This window comes from Amblyomma maculatum, chromosome 6, assembly GCF_055883805.1.
Source record: "Amblyomma maculatum isolate TAMU_Amacu chromosome 6, ASM5588380v1, whole genome shotgun sequence".
NCBI lineage: Eukaryota > Metazoa > Arthropoda > Arachnida > Ixodida > Ixodidae > Amblyomma > Amblyomma maculatum.
Window position 1 is genome coordinate 53,720,756 of NC_139349.1, and position 23,973 is coordinate 53,744,728.

The following is a 23,973-nucleotide window of genomic DNA, read 5'->3' on the forward strand; positions in this document are numbered from 1 at the left end:
ACCTACAGACATCAATGATCTGATCACTCGATGAACCGAAAATAATGCAAAGCAGTGCTTACGATCGTCGTGTAGAAGGCGCAGACAGTCCCGTTGAGCACTATAGAAAGCCACACCGGGAGACCAGTCACTGCGTACATGTGAAAAAAAAAAAAAAAAAAAAAAAAATGAGGCGCTCTTTATACCACTAATTCCGAGTACTTTTGTAAGCCGTGATATGCCACCTTATCTCAAAAACTTGCACATATGTTGCTCTTAGTGCAAGCAGTGAAGAATAAAGAAGAGAATGTGCCGAGTATAACTGCAACTTATTTATTATTGTTCTTTTTTTTTTTTTTTTTTTGCTGAAACGCAGAAATGTGTAAGAAGCATTCCCTGGTGTCAACAGAAAACCTCACAACTCTGCTGCCCTTAATGCAAGCAGAGAAACTCTGATACGGAACTGCGCAGAATGTAATCTCAATTTAATTCATTTATTTATTCCACTTTAGTTCATGCTGGTCGCACATGAATAAGGAACGTCAGCGTATTTCAGCAACTCACGACTCTGCTACGCTAAGTGTAAACAAAGAGTGTTAAAGAACAAAATGCGCAGGGCATAATTGCAATTTCTTTCTTTGCTGCAACTGCGGCAATTAATCAAAAATTCTCCCTGTATCAGCAAAAACCTTACAACTCTGCTGCTATCAGTGCAACTAGAAAACCTGAAAATAGAAATGCGCATAGAAAAAAAAAGCGTTTTATTTATTTGTTTAACCTACCACAGATGAGCCAGGAAGGTCACCTTTTTCAACGGCTGACGCCCGTGCTGAGTGAGCTCAGTGAAAACAGAGAATAAGGCCGTGGTAGGCAGAGTTATATCATAATTTTTTTTAGCTTCTTAACCGACAGTTCCTGCAACCACAAATGAGTAAGAAATGCCAGCTTGCTTAAACACAGCGCACCTTCACTGCCCTGAGTAATGCTAAAAAAGGCACCACGCAGATTAGAATAGGCCCCCAAAAAGCGTGTAGAGTGCATAGTAAAAAAATGAATAAGCACGAAGCCGAAATACCGAGAGAAGGACAAAACAAATTTCCTTTTCATAGAACAGCGTTAAAGGCAGCTATGTCGATGCACTCAGCGTGGCCAACGCTACGAAGCAGCGGACTCGGAACACTCACCGGACCCAAGAGCCAAAGACGGACCGTACAGCACGACGCCCATGTAGAAACACTGAAAGGCAAATGATTATAAGATTAGCGTTGCTCAAAGTACATGCGGCAGGATGCGTGAAATATTACCATTTGGAATATAGTCATTGCAGAAGCCACCTTTCGAAGCAACACGGATTTGAACCGCCTCTCCAGATACTGCACAAAGAAAGGCAAGCAACTTAATATCTTTAGCAACGCGACTTCTGTCTCGATAATATGTCACATTTGCAGTACTTGCAGAGAAGCTGCAGGTGCTGAGCTCCTAATTCTTTAACTAAACTCAAAATTTAGCAAATGATGTAAGGAACTTCAGAAAATAGTCATTCACAAGGGCCATTTTGCAGAAGAACCTAAAATATACAATAATTAAATACGAGAAAGTTGGCCTAATTTCAATTCTTTAGGAGCAAATAATATTTGCATAGCTATTAAACCTATGAAAGTTTTCCACCCTGCCAGACAGAACTGCCAGGATTCTAGACTGAAATGTCTCCACGCACCGATGGAATAAATGTCAAACTGAGCGTATTTTGGGTATTTCTTCGGTTTTACTCTGCGCTTATGCTACTTGTCAATATATTTTTAAATTAGTGAAGTGGCAAACTAAAGATATTTTTGTGCTCCCCTTTAACCCGATTCTGCGTATGTCTTACCTGGTTCACACTGATCATGTCGATCTCGTAATACACGGGCAGGAAAACATTAGCTGCCAGGAAGATGCCAATGATGACGCCGATGAAGTTGACCATGTACTGGGAGCCATTGACGAAACTTTCTGAAGGAACACCTAAGATGGCTATTGCGGACAAGAAACTGGCCATCATGGACAAGGTCACAGGAAACACCTGTTCAGACAAGAGAAGAGAGAGAGAGATATATCAAAAATTGAATTCTAGGCATAAGACGCTCGGCTACCGACCGGAATACCCGGGCGCCAACCCGGCCGCGGAGAGCGCGTTTCGATAGAGGCGAAGCGCAAAATGGTGGGGGTTCAAGCATGACTTGGACCTATAGGTATAGAAGCGAAATCTCTGTTAAGCATGGTTTAGTAACGTTTTACACGGTTTGACGGTGTGAATTATGGCGATGCTCAAGCTTCGCCTTAGAGTAGACGCGACAGCGCCTTTAACAACGCCTATTCATTCCACAATTTTTCCTAGCATTTTATTTTAATCTCTGGGGAAAGCAAGGCGCACTACCTGCCCCAGTTTTTGATGGACCCCTACACTTAATTGGGTCAAGGTCATTCAGTCCCAGTGAGCTGAAATCCGAAGTTAAGAAGTTGCGTTGTAGAGCTTACGCTCTATAACGATTCTAAAACTAGCAGGTTATCTCACTGACATCCAACGCTGCATTGTTCTTTAAGCCTTCCGGCGTAGCGGCCATAAGGACACCAGAATAGCGTATATATAGGTATAACCCTTTCTATACAGCACAACCAGGCATAGCTCAGTAAATGAAATGCATTTGATGTTGTCAGAATGAAACCCGTAGCACACAAATAGACTTACCATCTCTATTTAATACACCATATAAGTTGGTTTGCTGAAAAAGCAAGATGATTTTACTGACCAGCATTTATGATGTTTAAAATATTTAGAAGAATTAAGATAAATAAAAAATACTGATGGGGTGCGCGAATGACATTTGCGCTCTCCAGCAGCTAAATATTGCATCTGCCACAAATCCAAGTGTACATATTAATATAAAAGCCCTGCTATGTTTTGTACGGTGGTTTTTCAACCATTTTCAGACTGTTCTAACGTCTATCTTAATTCGCCTTCTTACAACAAATCACGAAGCAGCCCTCAAGGTTGAGAAATTAACTATACAAAGCCTAACACAGGGTCATCTTCATAACGCGAGTATCAGTCACACTACATGGAACCCTTTTTCGTGGTAAATGTGTCTGTGAAAGGTATTCATACCCCTTAAGTAATTTTAAAATGACTACGACAGACATAATGCTATCGCGAATGAAATACGATGACCGAGGTGTGTACAAAGAAAACAGAGAATGCAAGGAGTGTTGCAAAACTATTTTATGCTTTACGCTCACAAATAAGGAAATGCGATTGTGCAATATTCTATATTGTGATGGAGCAGCTATTGCAGAAAAATTATTGTTTTCCCCTATTCACACTCTTCTCTTTGATTTTCCTTCTTGTGCACTTAATTGTGGGGATGATCTGTGAAGGTTACAAAAATTGCAGGTCCTTGAAAAGGCTTACCGCAAAAAGGATAGCTCGTGAATGACGAAACGAAACAAAAGGATTCATAGATGTGGCCGCTGCAATAACGGTCGCGGACAGGAAATTGCTGCGACATCCAAGGTCCACACTGCTCGCACACTTAGAGAATGCGTGCAACCTAATGCGAAACCTGACTTCATCTTTAGTCCTTGCTCGCCCCATCAATCTTGCTGCTCACACGTTGATTTCACCTCGAGGACGTTGTGATATATATCGCACCCCTAACGGCGAAATTATTCCAGGTTTATTGCTGCCGTTATCATTAGTACGCAGTCAATCTTCGCAGGTTCCTTCGTGCCTTGTTATGTTCGATGGATGTCATTCGCGGATTCGCGCTCCCGAACTCGTTGTGGGGCCAGATTGTCCGGCGTAATGGCTAAATTATGCTGCGAGAGTATGAAGGCGTAGCGAGCACTCCATTTGTTTTGAGCGATGATTTGCTTTATTGCGTACCGCAGCAAGAACTCGTGGTCGTTGCTTTCCTTGTAAACATTCGGCCAGCATTGTTCACGGCCTGAAAATAGCGTTGTTCTGCGGTGCTGGCGCAGTACTGTTTTGCAAGCAAACGAGTTACTACCAAGGAAAGACGAGCAGAAGGGGAGCCGTTGCGACACAACACGCGGGGAAGTGCGTGTACAGTAACGCAGATTCTGCTGCCATAGCTACCTGCTTTGAGTGCAGCGTTTGAGGGCTGATTTTGGGTGCGTTTGGGAAGCATCCGGTTAATACAAACTGTATACAGGGCGCCTCGCAGGTAGCCAAGAATCCCACAAAGTCAGCACGCTTGTTGCTAGTTAGAAGCGTCCTCTTAGAAATAGAACGATGGCGGGTGCCACCGTTCCCGATTTTTTATTATGCTCATCGTACAGATCTGTCCACTTTAGTGGTTCTACTCTATGTATATATAAAAAAAAATCAAAACATGAAGCGACTTTTCGTTTCCATCTGTAATGCACGCGTGTATTTGCGTTTCTTTGACAAAGAGCCTTTGAACGTAAATTTTTCATAATCATTTATGACCATGCTGAAGCAATCAATATGTCTAACGGGACTGCAGGATCACACGAATAAATAAATAAATAAATAAATAAATAAATAAATAAATAAATAAATAAATAAATAAATAAATAAATAAATAAATAAATAAATAAATAAATAAATAAATAAATAAATAAATAAATAAATGGGTGGTAAAACAAACAAAAATGTATCACTTTCTAAGAAAGGTGAGATTAAAACTTCGAATAAAAACAAAAACCCGCTCGAAATTTCTCGTTTGCGCGGTCAACGAAAATCATAACAACAAACAACACCCCACGCGAGCAGCGATTGCTTCATACAAAGGCTAAGCTGCTATATAAAATGAGGGCTTATTGCAGCTTTTAACTTCATACAGTATTGAGCAAAAAAAGAAGCCTTTCTTGCTTTTTGCAGGCAAACATCCATCAGTAGATCTGTACAGGCCTGTAAATAAACGGATTCAGGCCGATATATAAAAAAAAAAAAAAAAAAAACATGCTTTACACAACACTCAAATTTAGCAATATATTCTCATTTATTTTTACGCACATCCAACTCATGCGTATACGCGTCTGAAATGCGCTGCACTGACATTCAAATTTTGCTTCGATTTCATCGCAAGATGCCTTTTCACATAAACTGTCATGAGCACCTCGAAACATTCATACAAACGATACAAGACTACGTGTGCTGAAGTAACCGCACATTAAACTCGATCAATACACCATTATTCTGAAGACTGGCACTCTTTCATGTGACCATACATGGAACTTTGCTGTGCGTGATAGGGGAACAGAAAAGCGGTTTATACAGGGTGTTCCGCATTGCGTGAACCAAGGATTAAAAAAAAAAAAAAAAAGTGGTACAGCGAAGCTTGGTGAAACCAGAAGCATACTGTTTGCCGGAGTGCAGCCCTCCTCGAAATGTTTTTACATTCCGACCAATTAGTTAATTACCTGAATTAACTGAACTGCAAATCGTTTATTATTCAGCTTGGGGCTAAGTGCGTTTCATAAAGTTGTAAAGGGGTTCGGAAACAGCGTATCCAGCGTTTTTTCTACCGATGTTCCTCCGACGTTCCGGCGCTTGAAAAAAGCTCTCAAATATGGAAAAACAAAAAGATTGTCACGTGATTGCGCTTGGGCGTTCTAATAATACAGCACTCCCAACAACAAACCTGTGTTCTGTCCTCATGGAAGTGAGTAGCCGCCACTCACGCCGCTCACTTCGAGTTGTTTCAGTGCTTTTTCTTCTTTTTTGTGTTTTTCGGAGTCATCATCATCATCATCAGCCTGACTATACCCACTGCAGGGCGAAGGCCTCTCCCATATTTCTCCAATTAACCCGGTTCTGTGCTAGCTGCATCCACTTGATCCCTGCGAACTTCTTAACCTCATCCGCCCACCTAACTTTCTGCCGCCCCCTGCTACGCTTTCCTTCCCTTGAAATCCAGTTTGTTGCCCTAAGCGACCATCGGTTATCCTCTCTTCGCACTACATGTCCTGCCCATGCCCATTTCTTCTTCTTTATTTCCACCAGAATGTCAGTGCTTGAGTTATTTCTCTGACCCGGTCTGCACGCTTCCTATCTCTTAATGTTACCCCTACCATTTTTTGTTCCATAGCCGTTCCATTTTTCGGAGTAATAGCTCGATAAGAGCTCCGTCCGAATTGGCTTTCAGTGGCCTGCCCATTGCTTATCGCTAGTCGTAGTTCGGTGTTTCCATTCGAAGGCAGAACGTGCTGACGCAGTTTTGAGACTATGCTGACAGTGGCGTCGGCCGCTCGTTTTGAGACGGCGAGTGTGCACGCATTGATTCAAAACGCGCTTGGCAGCGCTACAATGCGGTGGCGCAAGAAAACAGTCACGCGGTATTTTTTTTTTATATTCCTCGCGCTTTCTTCAAACGCTAAAAAAAAAATAAATAAATAAAAACGGTTATGCAGGAGGTACAACCTCTGTCCAAAGTATAAAGTCCAGGGGCTCTACTTCTGGGCCGTGTAGTGACACTAATTTAGCAGTAGTGGAAGTACTTCCCATTAGAGTGTAGGACAAAAAATCTTTTCTACCATCAAGAGATTCGGAGCACTGGAAATGCATTACAAGCCTCACGAAGTGACTCAGAAGCAGATCCTCTGGGCTCCACACTTAATTCTGACAAAGATTGTAAGTCGTTGGGTTGCTTATATCTGAACACCCTCTACAACACAATGAAATGCATTGGCCCTGAATTGAATATAAATTATTATGCATAATTTATCTTGGTTAATAACAAGTTGAATGAAATATAAAAAGATATATTCTGAGGGAAAATACATGACGACAAAAAAATATGCAGTTGGTTTCAACCAGTTACAATGCTCCGCGGATGGCGAAAGCACATGATGTTTCACTCCACAAAGCTGCGTGCGGGTTACGAGAGACACCAAAGGGGAGTGCTTAGGATCGATACCGCCCCATAAACTCTTTCACGGACACTGGCTTGGCACAGAGCGCGGGAGGTTTTGCATTGAATCTCTATCGTAATGCGGTTGCTGTGGGTGTTATCGAGCCCCCGTTGTCGGGCTCAGCAGCCAAACGCACTCAGGCCGGACAGTGTCATTACTAATATAAACAAGATATTGGAATTAGCCGAGGAGTCCTATACTGTAACCAAAGTAGTCAGGACAATAATGAGATTGGCAGCGGTGAAAAAGAAACACACGTTTTTCCAGCCATGAAGGAAGAGATTTAGAAAGTTATAAAAGCTATGAAAAAGCGAAAAGCAGCTGAGCAGGATCATGCAACTACAAGTTTGTTGAAATACGGTGAGGATATCGTGCTACAAAAACTGGCCAGCCTTATACGCAATGTCTGATGACATCGATGGTATCGGAATCTTCGAGGAAAGCTAACATATCTTAAATCATAAGAAAGGGGACGCTAAGGGCTTGAAAAATTACAAACCAGTCAGCCTACGCTACGCGCAAGGCATTTACTAAGGTAATCGCTAACAGAATCAGGGCAACTTTAGACTTCAATCAATCAAAAAAATAAAGCAGGTTTTCGGAAAGAGTACTCGCGCAGGTAGTGGGGCTGGCTTATCGAAATAATTTTCTGCCACGTAATATTATGACACTAATATATAACTCCCTATATTCATCTCGGCTTAACTACTGCGGCTTAGTTTGGGGTTCAACCACTAAAGAAAACACGCAAAAAGTTTATGTGTTACAAAAGCAATTTCTTCGGATTATTGAAAATGTCCCACGTTGTTTTCATACTCATGATCTCTTTAAAGAATACAATATTATGCCAGTTACTAAAGCTTACGCCTATCGACTATGTAAGTCACTTAAACGAGATTTCATAAATAATTCTAGATTTCTGCAGTCACTAGCTGAACTGAAAGCAAACGACAGAACGTACGCTACACGCAAAAATGAACAATGGAAGGTACACACATACAGAACAAACTATGGTCTCCAAACATTACACAACATACTGCCACGAACATTAAACGATCTGTATAGAAAACACATTAAACTTGAATCAATCACTTATAAAGAGCTTAGAAAACATTTTTTGTCCGTTTAGAGGTGTGCATTATTATTTTCCTATGCTAGAAGTCTGCACTAGTGATGTATTAGTTTTTTTTTCTCTCATTCTATTTCCCCCCCCCCCCCCCCCCTTGTGAAGAATGTTGTCTGTTGCAACGTTATGTTAATTTTAGTGTGTATACTTTGTGATTGTATATTTTCTGCGCTGCCGATGTGAAGCTGTCATTGTTATTGTTTCGGGGGCCTGCGGCCTTGTCAAGTTGTCATTACGACAACTTTTTCTGCTGTGCTGCCTCATCCTATGTACACATTAGGTGTAAATAAAACATTATTATTATTATTATTATTATTATTATTATTATTATTATTATTATTATTATTATTATTATTATTATTATTATTATTATTATTATTATTATTATTATTATTATTATTATCGATCATATCTGTGCTATCAACCAGGTGACAGAAAAATGCTTGGAATATAACCAGTCCCTATACATAGCATTAATTGATTACAACAAAGAATTTCACTCAGTCAAAATCTTAGCAGTCATAGAGGCATTGCGAAATAAGGGTGCAGATGAGCGACATGTGAAAGTACTGGAAGATGTCTACGGTGGCTGCACAATAACCGTAGCTCTGCACGAAAAAAACAAACATGTAAAATTCCAACAAACAAGGTTGTTCGGCAAGGAGATATGATCTCACTATTCATAGCTTGCTTAGAGGAAGCATTCAGAGACTTGGAATGGGGGCTGTTAGGCATAAGGGTTGATGGAGGATATCTCAGTAATCTGCGATTCGCTGATGATATTGCCTTGCTAAGTGACTCAGGGGACGAATTGCAAAGAATGACTGAGGACCCAGACAGGAAAAGTAGAAAGGTATGCCTAAAATTAATATGCAGAAGGCTAACGTAATATTGAAGATCCTCAGAAAGGAACAGCAGTTCACCGAAGCACTGGAAGTGGCTGGAGAATATGTCTGCTTAGGACAGGTAGCAACAGCAGATCTTGACTACGAAAGGGAAATTTAAAGGCGAATAAGATTGGGATGAAGTGCATATGGGCAGTACTCGCAGATTATGACTAGAAGCCTACCGATATCGTTCAAGAGGAAATTATATAAGAGTTGCATCTTATCGGTACTCACATAAGGTGATGAAATGTGAAGGCTAACGAAAAGGGTTCCACTTAAGTTGAGGACAACGCAGTGGGCTATGGAACGAATAATGGTAGGTGTAACGTTAATAGGTAGGAAGTTGTAGCCAGGAGTGGCAGAAAGAATTAGGTGGACGGATAAAGTTTAAAAAATTTTGCAGGGGTTAAGCGGATGCGGCTTTAGCACAGCTCCGGGTTAATCGGAGGAGTATGGGAGAGGCATTCGCGTTGCAGCGAGTATAGTCCGGCTGATGATTATGATGATGATGATGGCTTTGACAGCTTTGAGTTCTATATTCGCACTCGTGAGGACTGTTACGAAAATTTCTCCGTAGTAATCCCTGGTTCTTGGTAAAGCGTAAAATTGTGATACCAATAAATGTTATTGCATTTCAGATACGTGACGCGCATGAAAGGTATTGCTTTCGTTTCTTATCGTTCAACTTCTTAGTGTGTCCACTTCACCACTTAACAGCACGATCATTTGACCAGTATCATCATGGTTCATGGGTTAAGTCCCTTAATTATCACATTAGATTGTGTTATCTCGCCTCAAGGTGGGCACTGCCTATTTCTGCGGCCAGCTCAGGGCAGAGCCAAGTACATCTACCTTGTATTTCGTATTCGAGACAGAAGGCAATACTGCAGCCATAATTTCCAACCATGCACACATCCACGGAAATGCACTGCAGCTTTTTGCTTTAATCCGTATAAACTGTAGCTATTTATGCAGTTCCTTGATGGTCGCGCCATCCTTTCTGCTCTGAGTTATTCCGTACGTATATATAACAGTACGTATGATCTAACTCAACAATCTTAAAAGCAGTGCTATGTCGTTTTTCTTTCTATCTTCTCTCGCTCTCCACTTTTTTTTCCCTGGTGCGTGTGAGGCAGCGCTCTATTCGATATGCGTTATCTCATACATGCGGCGCCGAAAACAGCTCCCCGTAGAATTAATTCGAGTTCTATCATTGTTTTGAAGTGGACCGAAACGCCCTGAAAGCTAACTGATTAAGACTTTGAAAATAAACTGCGCAGGTCGCTGTGTGCCGGTTTTCTGCAAAGTGCATTTCTTTATGCCCAGCCTAACTGGCCGGCCTTCTTCACGTTTCCACTTTTTCCGCTCGTGCATGTGCGTTTGATTTTCCGACTGTTGCTCATGAATAGATAAATAATTAAAGGAAAGCGGACGGGAGGCGCTGGCCTCCCTCCGTGACCTGTTTTTGAGGCGAGAATTCTTGCCTTGAAAGACCCCTCCGGCCTTTCCTATTTCTGCAAATATAAAACGCGTAGTTCCTATATATTGTCAACGCCCATAGGTTCTAAAGGGATGAGTTATGACCAAACCACGTATGCGAGCTGAGTGGTTGCCGGTCGCATCTTACCGAAAAACAACCATTGTGAACCTAGCCACAACCCGTTTAGCACGCTTAGAGCCTATAACAAATCCTATAACAAATACAAAACCTGCGACACAAGCAGAAAGGCTTCCACGTGTTTACTATTGTTCGCGCTTTATTCAGGGCACGTTGTGTGATTTATCCTCAATTGGCGTAAAAGTAGAGAAAATGTTAGGCGCTGGGAACCTGACCAGAATTTGTAATCCTCCGAACGCTTGCTAATGCGCAATATTCCCTCTACAGAATTATCTTACATAAAGCCTTTGCGAAAAAAAAAAAAAAAGAAGCTTGTTGAAAGAGTCCTAGTATTACGAAGATTATAACCCGGTATTGTTTTCGAAAGAAAAAAAAAGGAGTGATTTTCAGGTTTTACTCAGAAATGATAGAAAGAAATTACTTCTCAGAAGAAGTTACGTTAAAGGCGATATACAGATATTTTTTTCGTCCTCGAAGGTTTACAAGGCACAATAAATGCGCGGCATTCTGACAAAACGGAATTAGCATAAGTACGGATGCTATTCAGTTGTGGGTTTCAAATGACCGGGGCTGATGATGGCAACCAGTGCAAAAGTTGCATTGCAAATACTACCATTGTGCTATGTTCTCATACCGAATTGTTGAAGAATAATAACATGTACCGAAAGATTCTCTTGAGGATTAAAAAAAAAAATCTCTTCTACATCAAGAACTGGCTCGTTGAAATTCAGCCTTGGCGGAATTAAAAATCTTGGATTGCAGGCGAGCACACACGTCACGTTAGAAGCGCCATGCCACAGTCCAGCCCTTCCACTATAGGATTAAGCAGAAAGGACAATGCGTAAGAATAAACTACAGAAGTAATCATTTCAGGCAAGTCGTAACCGGGCGGAGTGTGCGAAACGGATTCCGGTAAAATTTGCGAGATAGGTTTTCGGCTGCCGCCGGCTTGTCAGGGGGGAATTTAGTGTCACTGACTTTATTGATCTTGCATTACATATTATTTTATTGCTTTAGCTTGGATATTGTTCAGAATTATTGCTGCTACCGTTTCCTACCCCCCCCCCCCCCCCCTCTTAATGTTTTTTTTTTTTTTTTTAAATTTTGCAAGGGCCCTCAAGGACCTGCAGTATTCTGTAAATAAATAATAAAAATAAATAAATATAAGGCATAGAATGCATTTTCTCGTGGCGAGCTGTATGCTTATGCGACGCTTTCATCTGTCGGCTTGGAAGCGACCGAAGTTCATACCAAAAAGAAAGTTATGGCACCGAGGACATAGTGACAGCTCCTCGCCTTCGCTTTCTTCGTGGAGGAAAGAGCGCACTGACCACCAGCTTCGCTAGGCGGATGCTTGGAGCGATATGCTTTAGGGTGACCATTGTTCGCACCCTGTTAAGGCTCGGCTTGATCTCCATCGCCTCTGAAACTATAGCAGAAATTCCACACCGTCGTCTCAGGAAGAGTTGAACATCAGGTCTGCGAGGTTGTTTTAGTGACGACTTCTGTATTTGGCGGTTCCCCAGGACTCGCCGAGCTGGTTATAGCCAATATTATCCAGCCGATTAGACCTCTTTTGATGTTTGCTTAATTAGCTGCGCAACTGGGTACGACGCACTCGGTAAATAAACTAGCGGTATGGGATGTCTCCGCAGCGCTTTCTGCACTGCCTGTAATAATGTCAGACATTCGAAGATTCCAGGACCCAAATGATGGTTACATCTATTCACAAAGTTAAGAAAGGATGCAATAAAATGCACAATTTTTTGCCGATGTGAATTCTGAACATTCATTCTTAGAGAAGCTTCTTGCAGTGAGCACATTTTTTTTTCTAAAGGCCGCTTCCTGAGGGACCTGTTTTTCAGGCGGGGAAGACGGTTTTTACCTACAGCTGTGAAAACCACTACACTGAAAGGGCAATTCCAGTAGGTCCTTTGAAGTCGTGTACCCTAAGAAACATGTGCCCTATGAAACATTTATGCAGGTTTTTATCTACTTCTGATAATATTTGCCAATTCTGGGAATCTTGCGGCCATCTGTTACTGCGCAAATCTGTTTTGAATTTAGCCGTTTTTGTGGCCTCAGTTCTGACGATTGCTGAAGGCAACACTGCGTTTGCGACGTCGCAAACACTGCGCGCTGCGCGCGTGAAGAACCGATTTTGGGGATTATGTTAAAACAGCGCTAGGGACAGATAGAAAGACAAGCACACATTGTACTGTCAGCGCAATGATTTGTTTGTCTTTCTATCTGTCTGTGTTTCTAGCGCTGTTTTAACATAATGTCCAACCAACTCGCTCAGCAATCCACCTTGCTAGATTTTGGGGCTTGTATTAGGTGATCAGACGCAGTTTGCGAACCGAGTTCTCGTTTCCAGTCGCTATTTCAGCCATTCAACGCGCCCATGAGTGCTTCTCCGGTCGAATTATATATGTGACGTCATCGCTTTGTCAACCAGAGCATACGCCCAGACCACGAAACGAGCTTCGGTTAGAACTTGCTATTTTTGCCGCTTCAAAATCATTCTACAGAGGACTTCAACCAATGTGATGCAATCATTCATTCAAAATGTTGCAAGAAGAAACCCAATTTTTCTTTTTAACGCGCAATCGCTTGGAACAGACCCATCTGCGAAGCTGCAGTGGAAGACAAAAAAGTCTAAAGATGTTAAGGAAATCAGTTTTTCAGGAATCAGGTTGGTCGACACAACTATTAGCCCCTAAGTAAGCATCGCTGTTACTCCTTTATAGAAAAACTGCAAACAATATCGGTGTCCTGACGAGTTCGCACTCTTCGTAAGCGTACGTCGTGTATTTACCCCATGTTCTATCCATGTTTACCTAGGAAAGCGTCGAAACGACAAGAACTCGAGTTTCACGTTTGATGCTGCAAACATTTATCAAGCTCAGGAATATATTGGTAGAATGCACGCCACGGCGTACTGACCGTTCAGTCTGTCGGGAGACAGACGTACGTGCCAATTGTTTCGCATTCTGCACATAGCAGTAACGTGAAGCGCGGCTTCTCTCCGGTGTAGAATGACAGAAGGCAGAGAAGCTATTATTCAGTCGAGAGTTTTCGCCGTATTTTACATGTGCATATGCTTTGACGCATTTTCTGCGTTGCCTTCCTTGTGATGGAATTTCTTCACGGCGCTTGTCGCCTCCCTGTCGGTATAAGCTAGCGGGCAAGCCCTTAAACCAACTTCTTTTCGCTAGTGGCCGGAAATCGGAGTTTAAGAAGAAGCTGGTTTCTATGAATGCCAAAAGTATTTAAAATATAGACAATATTATCAGCAACGCCGGCAGCCACACACACACACACACACACACACACACACACACACACACACACACACACACACACACACACACACACACACACACACACACACACACACACACACACACACACACACACACACACACACACACACACACACACACACACACACACACACACACACACACACACACACACACACACACACACACACACACACACACACACACACACACACACACACACACACACACACACACACACACACACACACACACACACACACACACACACACACACACACACACACACACACACACACACACACACACACACACACACACACACACACACACACACACACACACACACACACACACACACACACACACACACACACACACACACACACACACACACACACACACACACACACACACACACACACACACACACACACACACACACACACACACACACACACACACACACACACACACACACACACACACACACACACACACACACACACACACACACACACACACACACACACACACACACACACACACACACACACACACACACACACACACACACACACACACACACACACACACACACACACACACACACACACACACACACACACACACACACACACACACACACACACACACACACACACACACACACACACACACACACACACACACACACACACACACACACACACACACACACACACACACACACACACACACACACACACACACACACACACACACACACACACACACACACACACACACACACACACACACACACACACACACACACACACACACACACACACACACACACACACACACACACACACACACACACACACACACACACACACACACACACACACACACACACACACACACACACACACACACACACACACACACACACACACACACACACACACACACACACACACACACACACACAAAAAAGGAAAAGAGCTTATAAAGCCACCAGTCCCATACATTAAAGCACATACATCATTTGTATTCACTTTGCGAGATCAGCAAAGAAGCAGACGCAGAGAAAGCAATCTCAAAGAAAAAAAAACATAGCACCATTAGGAAAATAAGACTTTCCTATTTAGATGGCGTTAAAGTAAGCTGTACATGCCGCTTTAAGCGAAGCAAGTTGAGAGGTTTGAAGGGAAGAACAGACTAAACCAAGCTGTTGTAGTTTGAAAAACACTTTCTTTTTTCATTAAGTAAAAACAATGAAGGGGGAGCAGAAAGCTTTCTCTGCATTCTCGTTGCGCGCAGAATTGATTCTGCCCAGATTGAATACTGCTATAAGCCCATCTTTGGAATAACTGAGTAACTAACATATAGGATTTATAGCATGCCGCAATTCGCATAACTTCTTGGTTTGACGTCCGAAAAAATGTTTCCGTTTACTAAATCAACAACCCTTAACGCTACACTCTTAATCTCGTTCCACATAGATTCCAGTTATAAGTGGAACTTTCACAAAAGTTCCGCTTAATAAGTGGAACGTTTTTAAAAGTTCCACTTATAAGCGGAACGTATGTGGAACCAGATTAAGAGTGTAGCAACAGAGGCTCAACTTTATAGGTTTATATTTAAGTTATAGTTCGCATTTATTGAGAATAAATGACGCTGAAATGATGACCACAATAAATAAACTGAAGCTCAAGTCATCTGTTTACGGAAGACGTACTAGTACGCACTTCAAAGTGTCCTTTGGGATCTCCGGCTGACTAGCATATCTACACTCGTTGGTCGATGGCCGGAGATCTATGTAATCAAACTTTTACAGGCGTGCAGCAAGCGACATACAGTGTAAGCAAAAATTAAAAAAAAAAAGATACATAAAAAAAGTAAAGAATACGAAACCTTGCTTGTATGAGGTGTAAGATGCATGGAGAACGGGCACTAAGTAGGGCCCTTTACACCCGGCCACCCATAAGTCAATCAGTCTTCCCTTCGAAATGTGAGTATGGCGTGTTGACGACCTTTGAAGGAAAGACTGAGGGTGAACAGCTGCCTTGGAAACCCTACAAACGCACATAGAGACGTGTTATCAGTGAGAACATGTTTCGACGGGGCCGCCATGTGTAAACGACTACGTTTCTGTTTTTCCACAGAACCGGGTCGATAGACCAGACTAAATGTCACTCAAACACACCCTGCAGTACGTGGTCTCCACTTGCGTGACAGTAGGATGGAGAAGGTGCGTGAAGGCTAAATGTTCGTGTGTGCGCGCCACAAAACACTTGCTGTGCATAAGTGCTTGCACAATAGATAAGGCTAACCACTGCGCTGGCATCAACCAGTTCCGACGACCGCAGAAAGTAAGCGGGCTACAACGAGCAATCGAAATTCCCGCAGATATTTTGGACGTTCAGCGCAGCGATGCATGTGGTGGCAGCCCCTTTCTCCTAATTCCCCGGGAATAGATAAGTATGTAGTAGACATGTCCGCACTAGCGTGAATGATAATTTCTATTTTCTTTTTTGCTGATGCGGTTGTGAAAAAACCTTTTTTTCTAGGGACAGCATTGTGATAAAAACTGGCCGATAAGGGCGTAGTAGGGATCAAAGAAACAAAATACGTTTCTTTATCGGACACCACAGTGTTTTCTTCATGTGCTGCAGCATACCACGCGAAGGCTATCTGAGGTTCACTATAGTTCTTAACTCCACTTTGAGACAGATATGGAACCAGTCTCTACCGAAATGGCGCCCCTACGTTCGAAGCATCTTTATTCGCGGTCGCTTCCTGCAACTGTTCAAGGCATTTTTCATCCTATTCATGCTCGGACACTTAAGTTATGGCGAAATACATAGTGATCTCACACACGTGGGCAGAAATTTTAGGTGGCACTGTGTGTGTGTGTGTGTGTGTGTGTGTGTGTGTGTGTGTGTGTGTGTGTGTGTGTGTGTGTGTGTGTGTGTGTGTGTGTGTGTGTGTGTGTGTGTGTGTGTGTGTGTGTGTGTGTGTGTGTGTGTGTGTGTGTGTGTGTGTGTGTGTGTGTGTGTGTGTGTGTGTGTGTGTGTGTGTGTGTGTGTGTGTGTGTGTGTGTGTGTGTGTGTGTGTGTGTGTGTGTGTGTGTGTGTGTGTGTGTGTGTGTGTGTGTGTGTGTGTGTGTGTGTGTGTGTGTGTGTGTGTGTGTGTGTGTGTGTGTGTGTGTGTGTGTGTGTGTGTGTGTGCGTGTGCGTGCGTGCGTGCGTGCGTGCGTGCGTGCGTGCGTGCGTGCGTGCGTGCGTGCGTGCGTGCGTGCGTGCGTGCGTGCGTGCGTGCGTGCGTGCGTGCGTGCGTGCGTGCGTGCGTGCGTGCGTGCGTGCGTGCGTGCGTGCGTGCGTGCGTGCGTGCGTGCGTGTGTGTGTGTGTGTGTGTGTGTGTGTGTGTGTGTGTGTGTGTGTGTGTGTGTGTGTGTGTGTGTGTGTGTGTGTGTGTGTGTGTGTGTGTGTGTGTGTGTGTGTGTGTGTGTGTGTGTGTGTGTGTGTGTGTGTGTGTGTGTGTGTGTGTGTGTGTGTGTGTGTGTGTGTGTGTGTGTGTGTGCGTGCGTGCGTGCACGCAGTTAATATATATCTATGCAAGCGTGTGGTAAACGATGCGTGAACGTATGAGATAATTTTATGCTGAACATTATAAGCATAGCCCTCAGATGACAGTCATTTTTATGACGTTGGCATAGTGACGGAAGCTTCAAACTTTGCACTGTCATGTGTTTTTTTTTTCTTCTTAGTTAAATGGCAAGTGCTGCTCGTAAACGCAGAAGGCCATGCGCAGAGACAGCCCGGGGAAAAAAAAAAAAGAAGCTGTTTTTTGCAAAGAAGGGCAGTAACTTTTTTCGTATATAATTTTATGGTCGAAGGTAGAGAAACGTGAAATATATATATATATATATATATATATATATATATATATATATATATATATATATATATATATATATATATATATATATATATATATATATATATATATATATATATATATATATATATATTGTGGAAGAAGGCTAGGTCAGGCTTGAGGGCTTGGAGCTCCTCCCGGATGATGGCTCGAATCAGTGCCCGTAGATCCAGGTCAGCATAGGTCGGGCCTGTAGCAATGCTGGGCTGCAATCGGGAGGACTGCAGCTGGTCGATGCGTTGGCAGGTCGCAATAATGGCGTCAACAGTAGAAGGATTCTGGGCAATCAGGGTATTATAAGCCACAGAATTAATTCCTTTTAAGATGTGGTGTACGCGTTCAGGTTCCGGCATGGTGGGACTAACACGCCGGCAGAGTGCAAGTATGGCCTCTATATAAGACGCGTACGACTCATCGGGACCTTGGAGGCGAGAGGCGAGCTTGTTCTTCGCGACCTCAGTGCGAACTGCTGGGTCGGCGAAATATTGGCGGAACTGCTGCTTGAATGTTGTCCAGTTAGTGGTGTGGGGTTCGCGGTTAATAAACCAGGTTCTGGCGACCTCAATGAGGTAGAAAGAAACGTTCAGAAATTTTAGAGCGTCGTCCCACCGGTTGTAGTTACTGCAGCGTTCATAGGTGTCCAGCCAGTCATCGACGTCTTCGTCGCGACGACCAGCGAACAGCGGCGGGTCGCGTTGTCGTGCGGGCATAGTCGGAGGGGGTGGTGCAGCCGAGGTAGAGGGTCCTGCCGAATCGTGGGTGCTCTCGGTAGACATAACGATGGTGGCAGGCGGTAAACAGCGACCGGAACGTAGCTCCAGCGAGAGGCAGGGCACAAAACAGCAAGGGGATCAATTCTCACCTCCACCACTTGTGGAAGAAGGCTAGGTCAAGACGGCGAGGTCGTAGCGGCAAGGACAGCGAAGCCTTGTCCAGCGTTTTAATCCGGTCACCAACCCAGGCACGCGCCAGCGCCGGCGCCGCGGGACGATGATGATGGTATGTACAAATGAAAGAAGATGATGATGGCATGTACAAATGAAAGAAGGTCCACAGAAGGCTCACAATATATATATATATATATATATATAAGAAAACAGAAATGTTCAGAGCTGTTACGTTCGCTTTTGCATTTTTTTTTCGGTTGGGAAAGCAATACAGCTTAAGCCGCCACATCCCAAAAAAGACCAAGTTGCAGCAGTTATTCGCAAGGTTATGCGCATCAATATATATTGATCGGCGAGGTTGTTTGACATATACCAAAGCGTAATAGCGCACCCGCAGGAATGCAAGTGAAGAACATAGGCGACAGCAGTGTGTGTCTCGCCTCTTCTCGCTCGTCCTTGTGTTGGTGCGCTGCATTTCCTTAGTTGAGTGCACGCGCTCGATCCCACACTATTGACTCCAGTTAACCATTCGATTAGGATAATCTCCCCGCCGTATATACGTGCAAGGCCATCACCGTTCTTCGTTGCAGACATGGGGAAAAATGATTTTAATTCGAAATAATTACTAGCCCCATTAGGCCAAAATTCGTCGGAAGCTATTGTTGTTGACGTTGTGAAAACTCCAAATTTGCCTAATAGCTGGTTTAAGTGTCTAACTAATGGATCCTTCAAAACTGAAGGCAAAACAGTAGCAGAGAAAATCTCATTGCCATTTTGGGCAAGAATTTACTTTGAAAAACTAAAGCAAAATAAAGCGGCAGATGTATAGAGCCCCTTCTCGGAAACTTGTGTGGCTTGTACTCGTACTACGCAACGCTACAGGTGATACCAACGTTAATTATTCATTTGTTGGCATGTGAAAAAGAGGGAACGTATTCTTTACTACTGCCTTAACCGTTTCACCATTGACGATGCATTGGAGGTCTGAAATACCGTGCCCGACACTAAATTCTCTCTTTCTTAATCAACGAAGATTTAAATCTTCTGCGAGGCGAGGCTCAATTCATTTCTTTTGACAACAGAATCCGATAGCCTTCAACCTTTTCTATACTATCGCACTTGCCACTTCAGTAAAAGGATCTGCAGAACTGTTCTTATTGAACCCCTTTTATGAGACATTTGCTATAGATGTCACCTATCATTTTGCTGGTACGCAGAAAGCTTTGATGAACTGGAGGGAATATCCCGACATTAAAACGACTAACTTGCCTTCAGTCCTTTTCGTACCTTATTTCAAGCCTTGCTGCTGCTTTCACGGCTGACAAACACAGTGGAATAACTGGAAAAATTCGATATAAATTGAGCGCCAATGCTTTCACCAATATTGTAAATTTTATCTAGCAAATAAAACTGCCTCACGATATATTGGTAACCTGGCGATGGGCACATGCACTTGGCCTATGCACGGGACTACGTTATACTGAGTCCGCCACTGCACCTGGCAGAATTGGACGTGTCCATGCTTTTATTTCGAATGCAGCATATACGTCATGGTAGCTGCGGGTAGGAGAGTTACGAGGCAAGACAAAGGTGGTTTGGTGTCACAAAAACAGAAAGAGCAACGAACATAATTCGCTGTCATTGTTCAGAACAGTGGGCCGATCGCGTCATCCTCACGTTTGACAGACCTGCCATCTCTGACCTCACCCGGCCTTTGATTTTTGATATTAGCTCAAATCCTTTGATATTGCAGTAAAATTCGATGTTACCTAGCCAAAGCTTTGACAGTTTATGATACGTGCAAAATAATGTATTTTCCGCACAGAGGCAATCGTCTTTTCGTGTCCCACTGTTCCCTTTGTCATGAGATAACAGAATTCTTGTGTCCTCTGGTCCCCAATTTTTCTATGCACCTTTTACTCAGTGCCGAGAATGGAGCAGTTAAGAATGCGGCCCAATTTTCTAATAGATAAGTACTGGGCAGCAAGGTTTGATAGCACGGAATAGGAAACAATCAAAATAGTTTCTGGGGACCATAATGCATTATTGCGGGTGACAAGGTTAATTGTTAGTGCAGGCTGTAACGACGTTAGCTTTATCGATTAGGTGACGATAATGAAGGTTATGTAAATCATTTATTTTTGGAGAAGACGTTTACCATGTCCAGGAAAAGGCCCTCAATCCAGGTTTTCCGTATCAGTTGCCGCGAGCCGGCCCGGTCTACCAGATTGCGCTCATCCAGGTCCGAGTTGGGCAGCATGACTTATCAATGCGGGGGTGGGGTAGGGGACTGCTCTCGCCTTGAGGTGGCACGCCCAGGTGGTGTGGTATGTGGAATGGTATTCGTTACAATGCGAGTATAAGTTAAGGTAGAGTGTGGAATGCAGTTTCCTCAGGAGGCTCAGTATAATTTTGGGATTCCGCTCGCATACCTCTTTTCAAGACGTATATCTCCTATAACTGTACGAGCGATTCTCGAGCAAATCACTCCCGAAACCCCCGAGCTATGCCGACGCTTGAACTGAAGGGGGCGGGGCTTTCGACAATGTCACCAATGACCTCTTTTTAAGAACACGGTGTTTACGCATTGCGGAAAGCGCACATAAAACTACACACAAACCTTCATCCAAGACACTGCGCGCTCCGCGTACAAAGCACTTCTCATGACGAAGCGAGGAACACAACTAGGATCCTTCCTCTGGCCACCTCTATTCAACCTTGCCATGCGAAAGTTTCCCGCCTAGCTGGAATTGATCCCAGGTGGCTTACCCTGATGACATCCCATTTTGTGCCACGCCAAACTCTTACGACGTCATGCAAGATGCCCTACAAACTCCCGCCGATCTTGTCCTTGAGTCCGCATGTGGGCAGAAGCAACGGTGCCATTTCGAACTACTTTACTCTTGTGTTCCCTATAACTAGTGTTATAGGGAGCGCGGCGCGGTAGCTTATAGACGCACATCCTCTGAACATCTAACCCAAGCAGTTTTGAATAAAATTTGCACGCGAATGATTGCGCAGTGTCCAGCCTCTTGGTGGCAAATAGACAGAGAACAGCTTAGGTGAGACCAAACCAAAAGAAAGCTGCAGGTGCCTTCTTGTGGCGTATAACACAGTATCAAAAGCCCAGAAAAGAGCGCCGACCGGACGATTTCTAACATGGGTATATTTGTCAAGTTTTCTGCAAATGTATACCTATTCTAATACGATGAGTACGTCGATAGTTTGACATGTGCGTTATAACACTGGCTGGTAGCTGCGCAAATCATCACAGAGTGAGAATGTTAGCTTTGTATAGACATAGAATGCAGAAATGTAATATTTTTTTTATATTTACGCTGTTATTTCTTGGTGAGAAGGGCTCCAAGAACCAGCCTGAATGCATAGGTTCGCTTCCTTCATGTAATACAGTCAGCTCAGAACAGGGCAGCTCCTATGCCTACAGTGAAAGGAGAGTGCTATATATATATAGTGTTCGGAAGAGTGCATAGTTGACGGCTTGGGCAGCGAAAATTGAGTGAATATCTTCAGATGGCGAGCACCAGCACTTATTAGTTTGGTATTACTTTTGTTCCTGCCGTAAACACCGGTCGAAATTTCTGTGCGCGTTATCAGGGATCACAAATCCATGTGCAGTCTCAACTCCTCAATCAGAGCAAAAAATGACATCCTACCACTGCGATCCTGCGCTTTTTCGACTTGCACATTTCCGGGAGCTGAATAAATAATTGTAAGAACGATGACCCAGGAACAAAGAGGTCTGCTATACATTTTTCAGAATAAACCGGTGCTTTGATAGCGTGAAAAGAATGAATTGATGGTTTAACGCCCTGTAGTAACACATTGACTGCGAAGGATGGTAAGTGAGGGTTCCGCATTTATTTACGCCACCCGGGGTCGCATAACACACGAACGTTGAAAACTGCATTGGTAAAGAGGAACGCAAAAAGGCGACAACGAAAAGCGAGCTTTGTATTATGTTTTGAAATCAAGACACTATTTCACCACTCCGCGACGTCCGAGTTGAACCGCCGCTTGAGTATAGCAACCTCGCCAAAGTTGACGTTGCCCTTTCGGATGCGCTTCGTGCCTTGCACATTGGCAGCCAGGCTCCTATGAGCATGAATGGCAATAACAAAGCAAAATAACACCGACAATAATGGGGACCACATTGCTGGGCGGCTTCGGGTTTAAGTCCGGCCACAGAATCAGCGAGGACACTTAGGTTTAAATCAGTCACCTTTTAAGACAATTTTCAGTCGCGTTCGGTGTCCTTTGGTATTTAGCTATTCTCGCTTTGATGCCTCACTTCGTCTCCCACGGATGCACAGCATCGCCATATACACAAGCAACAGCAGTGCTCCACATTCAGTGCATCGAGAAAATCACCGATGTGTGATGTGCTCACCTGGAGCTGCCTGTTTCCCACGAGAAACTCCTTGCTGTTGGTGCTGCGCCGGTCCTTCCAGGCGAAGTAGACGCCGATGAGCGATGACACTCCGAGAACAGCCACCAGCACGCAGTAATCGGCCGCGTCGAAGTACCGCACGGCCATGGTGAAACACACGATGCACCACCACCGCTGTCACAAACCGACGCTTTTTTTCCACAGCAACGTAGCCTCCCACTGCCGTGCGCAGCTGGGTACTCGTCACCACGCAGTGAGCTGCGAAATGCAGAGAGCGCCGTAGAAAAAGAGTTTTTTTATTTCCCTTCTCTCTCCGCTTTCGCTGCACCAGGTGCGTTAAGAGCGACGACGGCGGCAAGAACGAAGCAATCGGAGAGATAGATACAGTTCCTGCCTCCTTCCAGAGGGACCGTTGTCGTCAGAGGCTGGGTGTTCCCTTTCCACTGCTCGTCACACAATCCCGGCTTGGCGCGGGGGCGCGTGCACGCGAGCGCGCGAGCGCGCTCTGCGGTTCTCTCGTCTTTCGAAACGGAGGCCGCGGTGGCAATACGGGGCTGTGTCATCTGTACCGCCAGGGTCGTTTAATAAAGGGAAGTCAAGGAGAGAGCTCGGGGAGTACCCGTCGCGGAATAGGTGTCACAATCGTGGAAGATTTCTACACCATTGCATCTCGCACGGAGAACGTGCTCAGCTGTTTTAACCATCGGTAAAGAGAACATAAGCAAAGCGCTGAGCACCATTGCTGCATCACCAGGGATCTCGGAAGTCACCGTGCAGCCATCGAGTTACGTACTCGACGTGAGCTGTCTGTCAAATAATTTGTCCAAGCTTGCGTCCTGCTCATGTCGTCGAATAAGGCGAGATAAGCCTCTTCAAAGCTCAGTTAAATAAATATTCTGT

At 43.9% G+C, this 23,973-nt stretch overlaps 1 protein-coding gene across 1 annotated transcript in view; it reads right to left on the reverse strand.

The window, feature by feature from the left end:
* LOC146185760 (sodium-coupled monocarboxylate transporter 1-like) overlaps positions 1-23,329 on the reverse strand; it is a 56,512-nt gene extending 33,183 nt beyond the window's left edge. Inside the window, exons 1-5 of the mRNA XM_084606681.1 lie at positions 23,074-23,329; positions 1,850-2,041; positions 1,284-1,352; positions 1,164-1,215; positions 63-130 (exon numbers count right to left, since the gene is read on the reverse strand). Of these exons, the coding sequence (XP_084462807.1) occupies positions 63-130; positions 1,164-1,215; positions 1,284-1,352; positions 1,850-2,041; positions 23,074-23,220 (528 nt within the window). The 5' untranslated portion in view covers positions 23,221-23,329. The remainder of the gene's footprint in view (positions 1-62; positions 131-1,163; positions 1,216-1,283; positions 1,353-1,849; positions 2,042-23,073) is intronic.
* Positions 23,330-23,973: the final 644 nt, after the last annotated feature.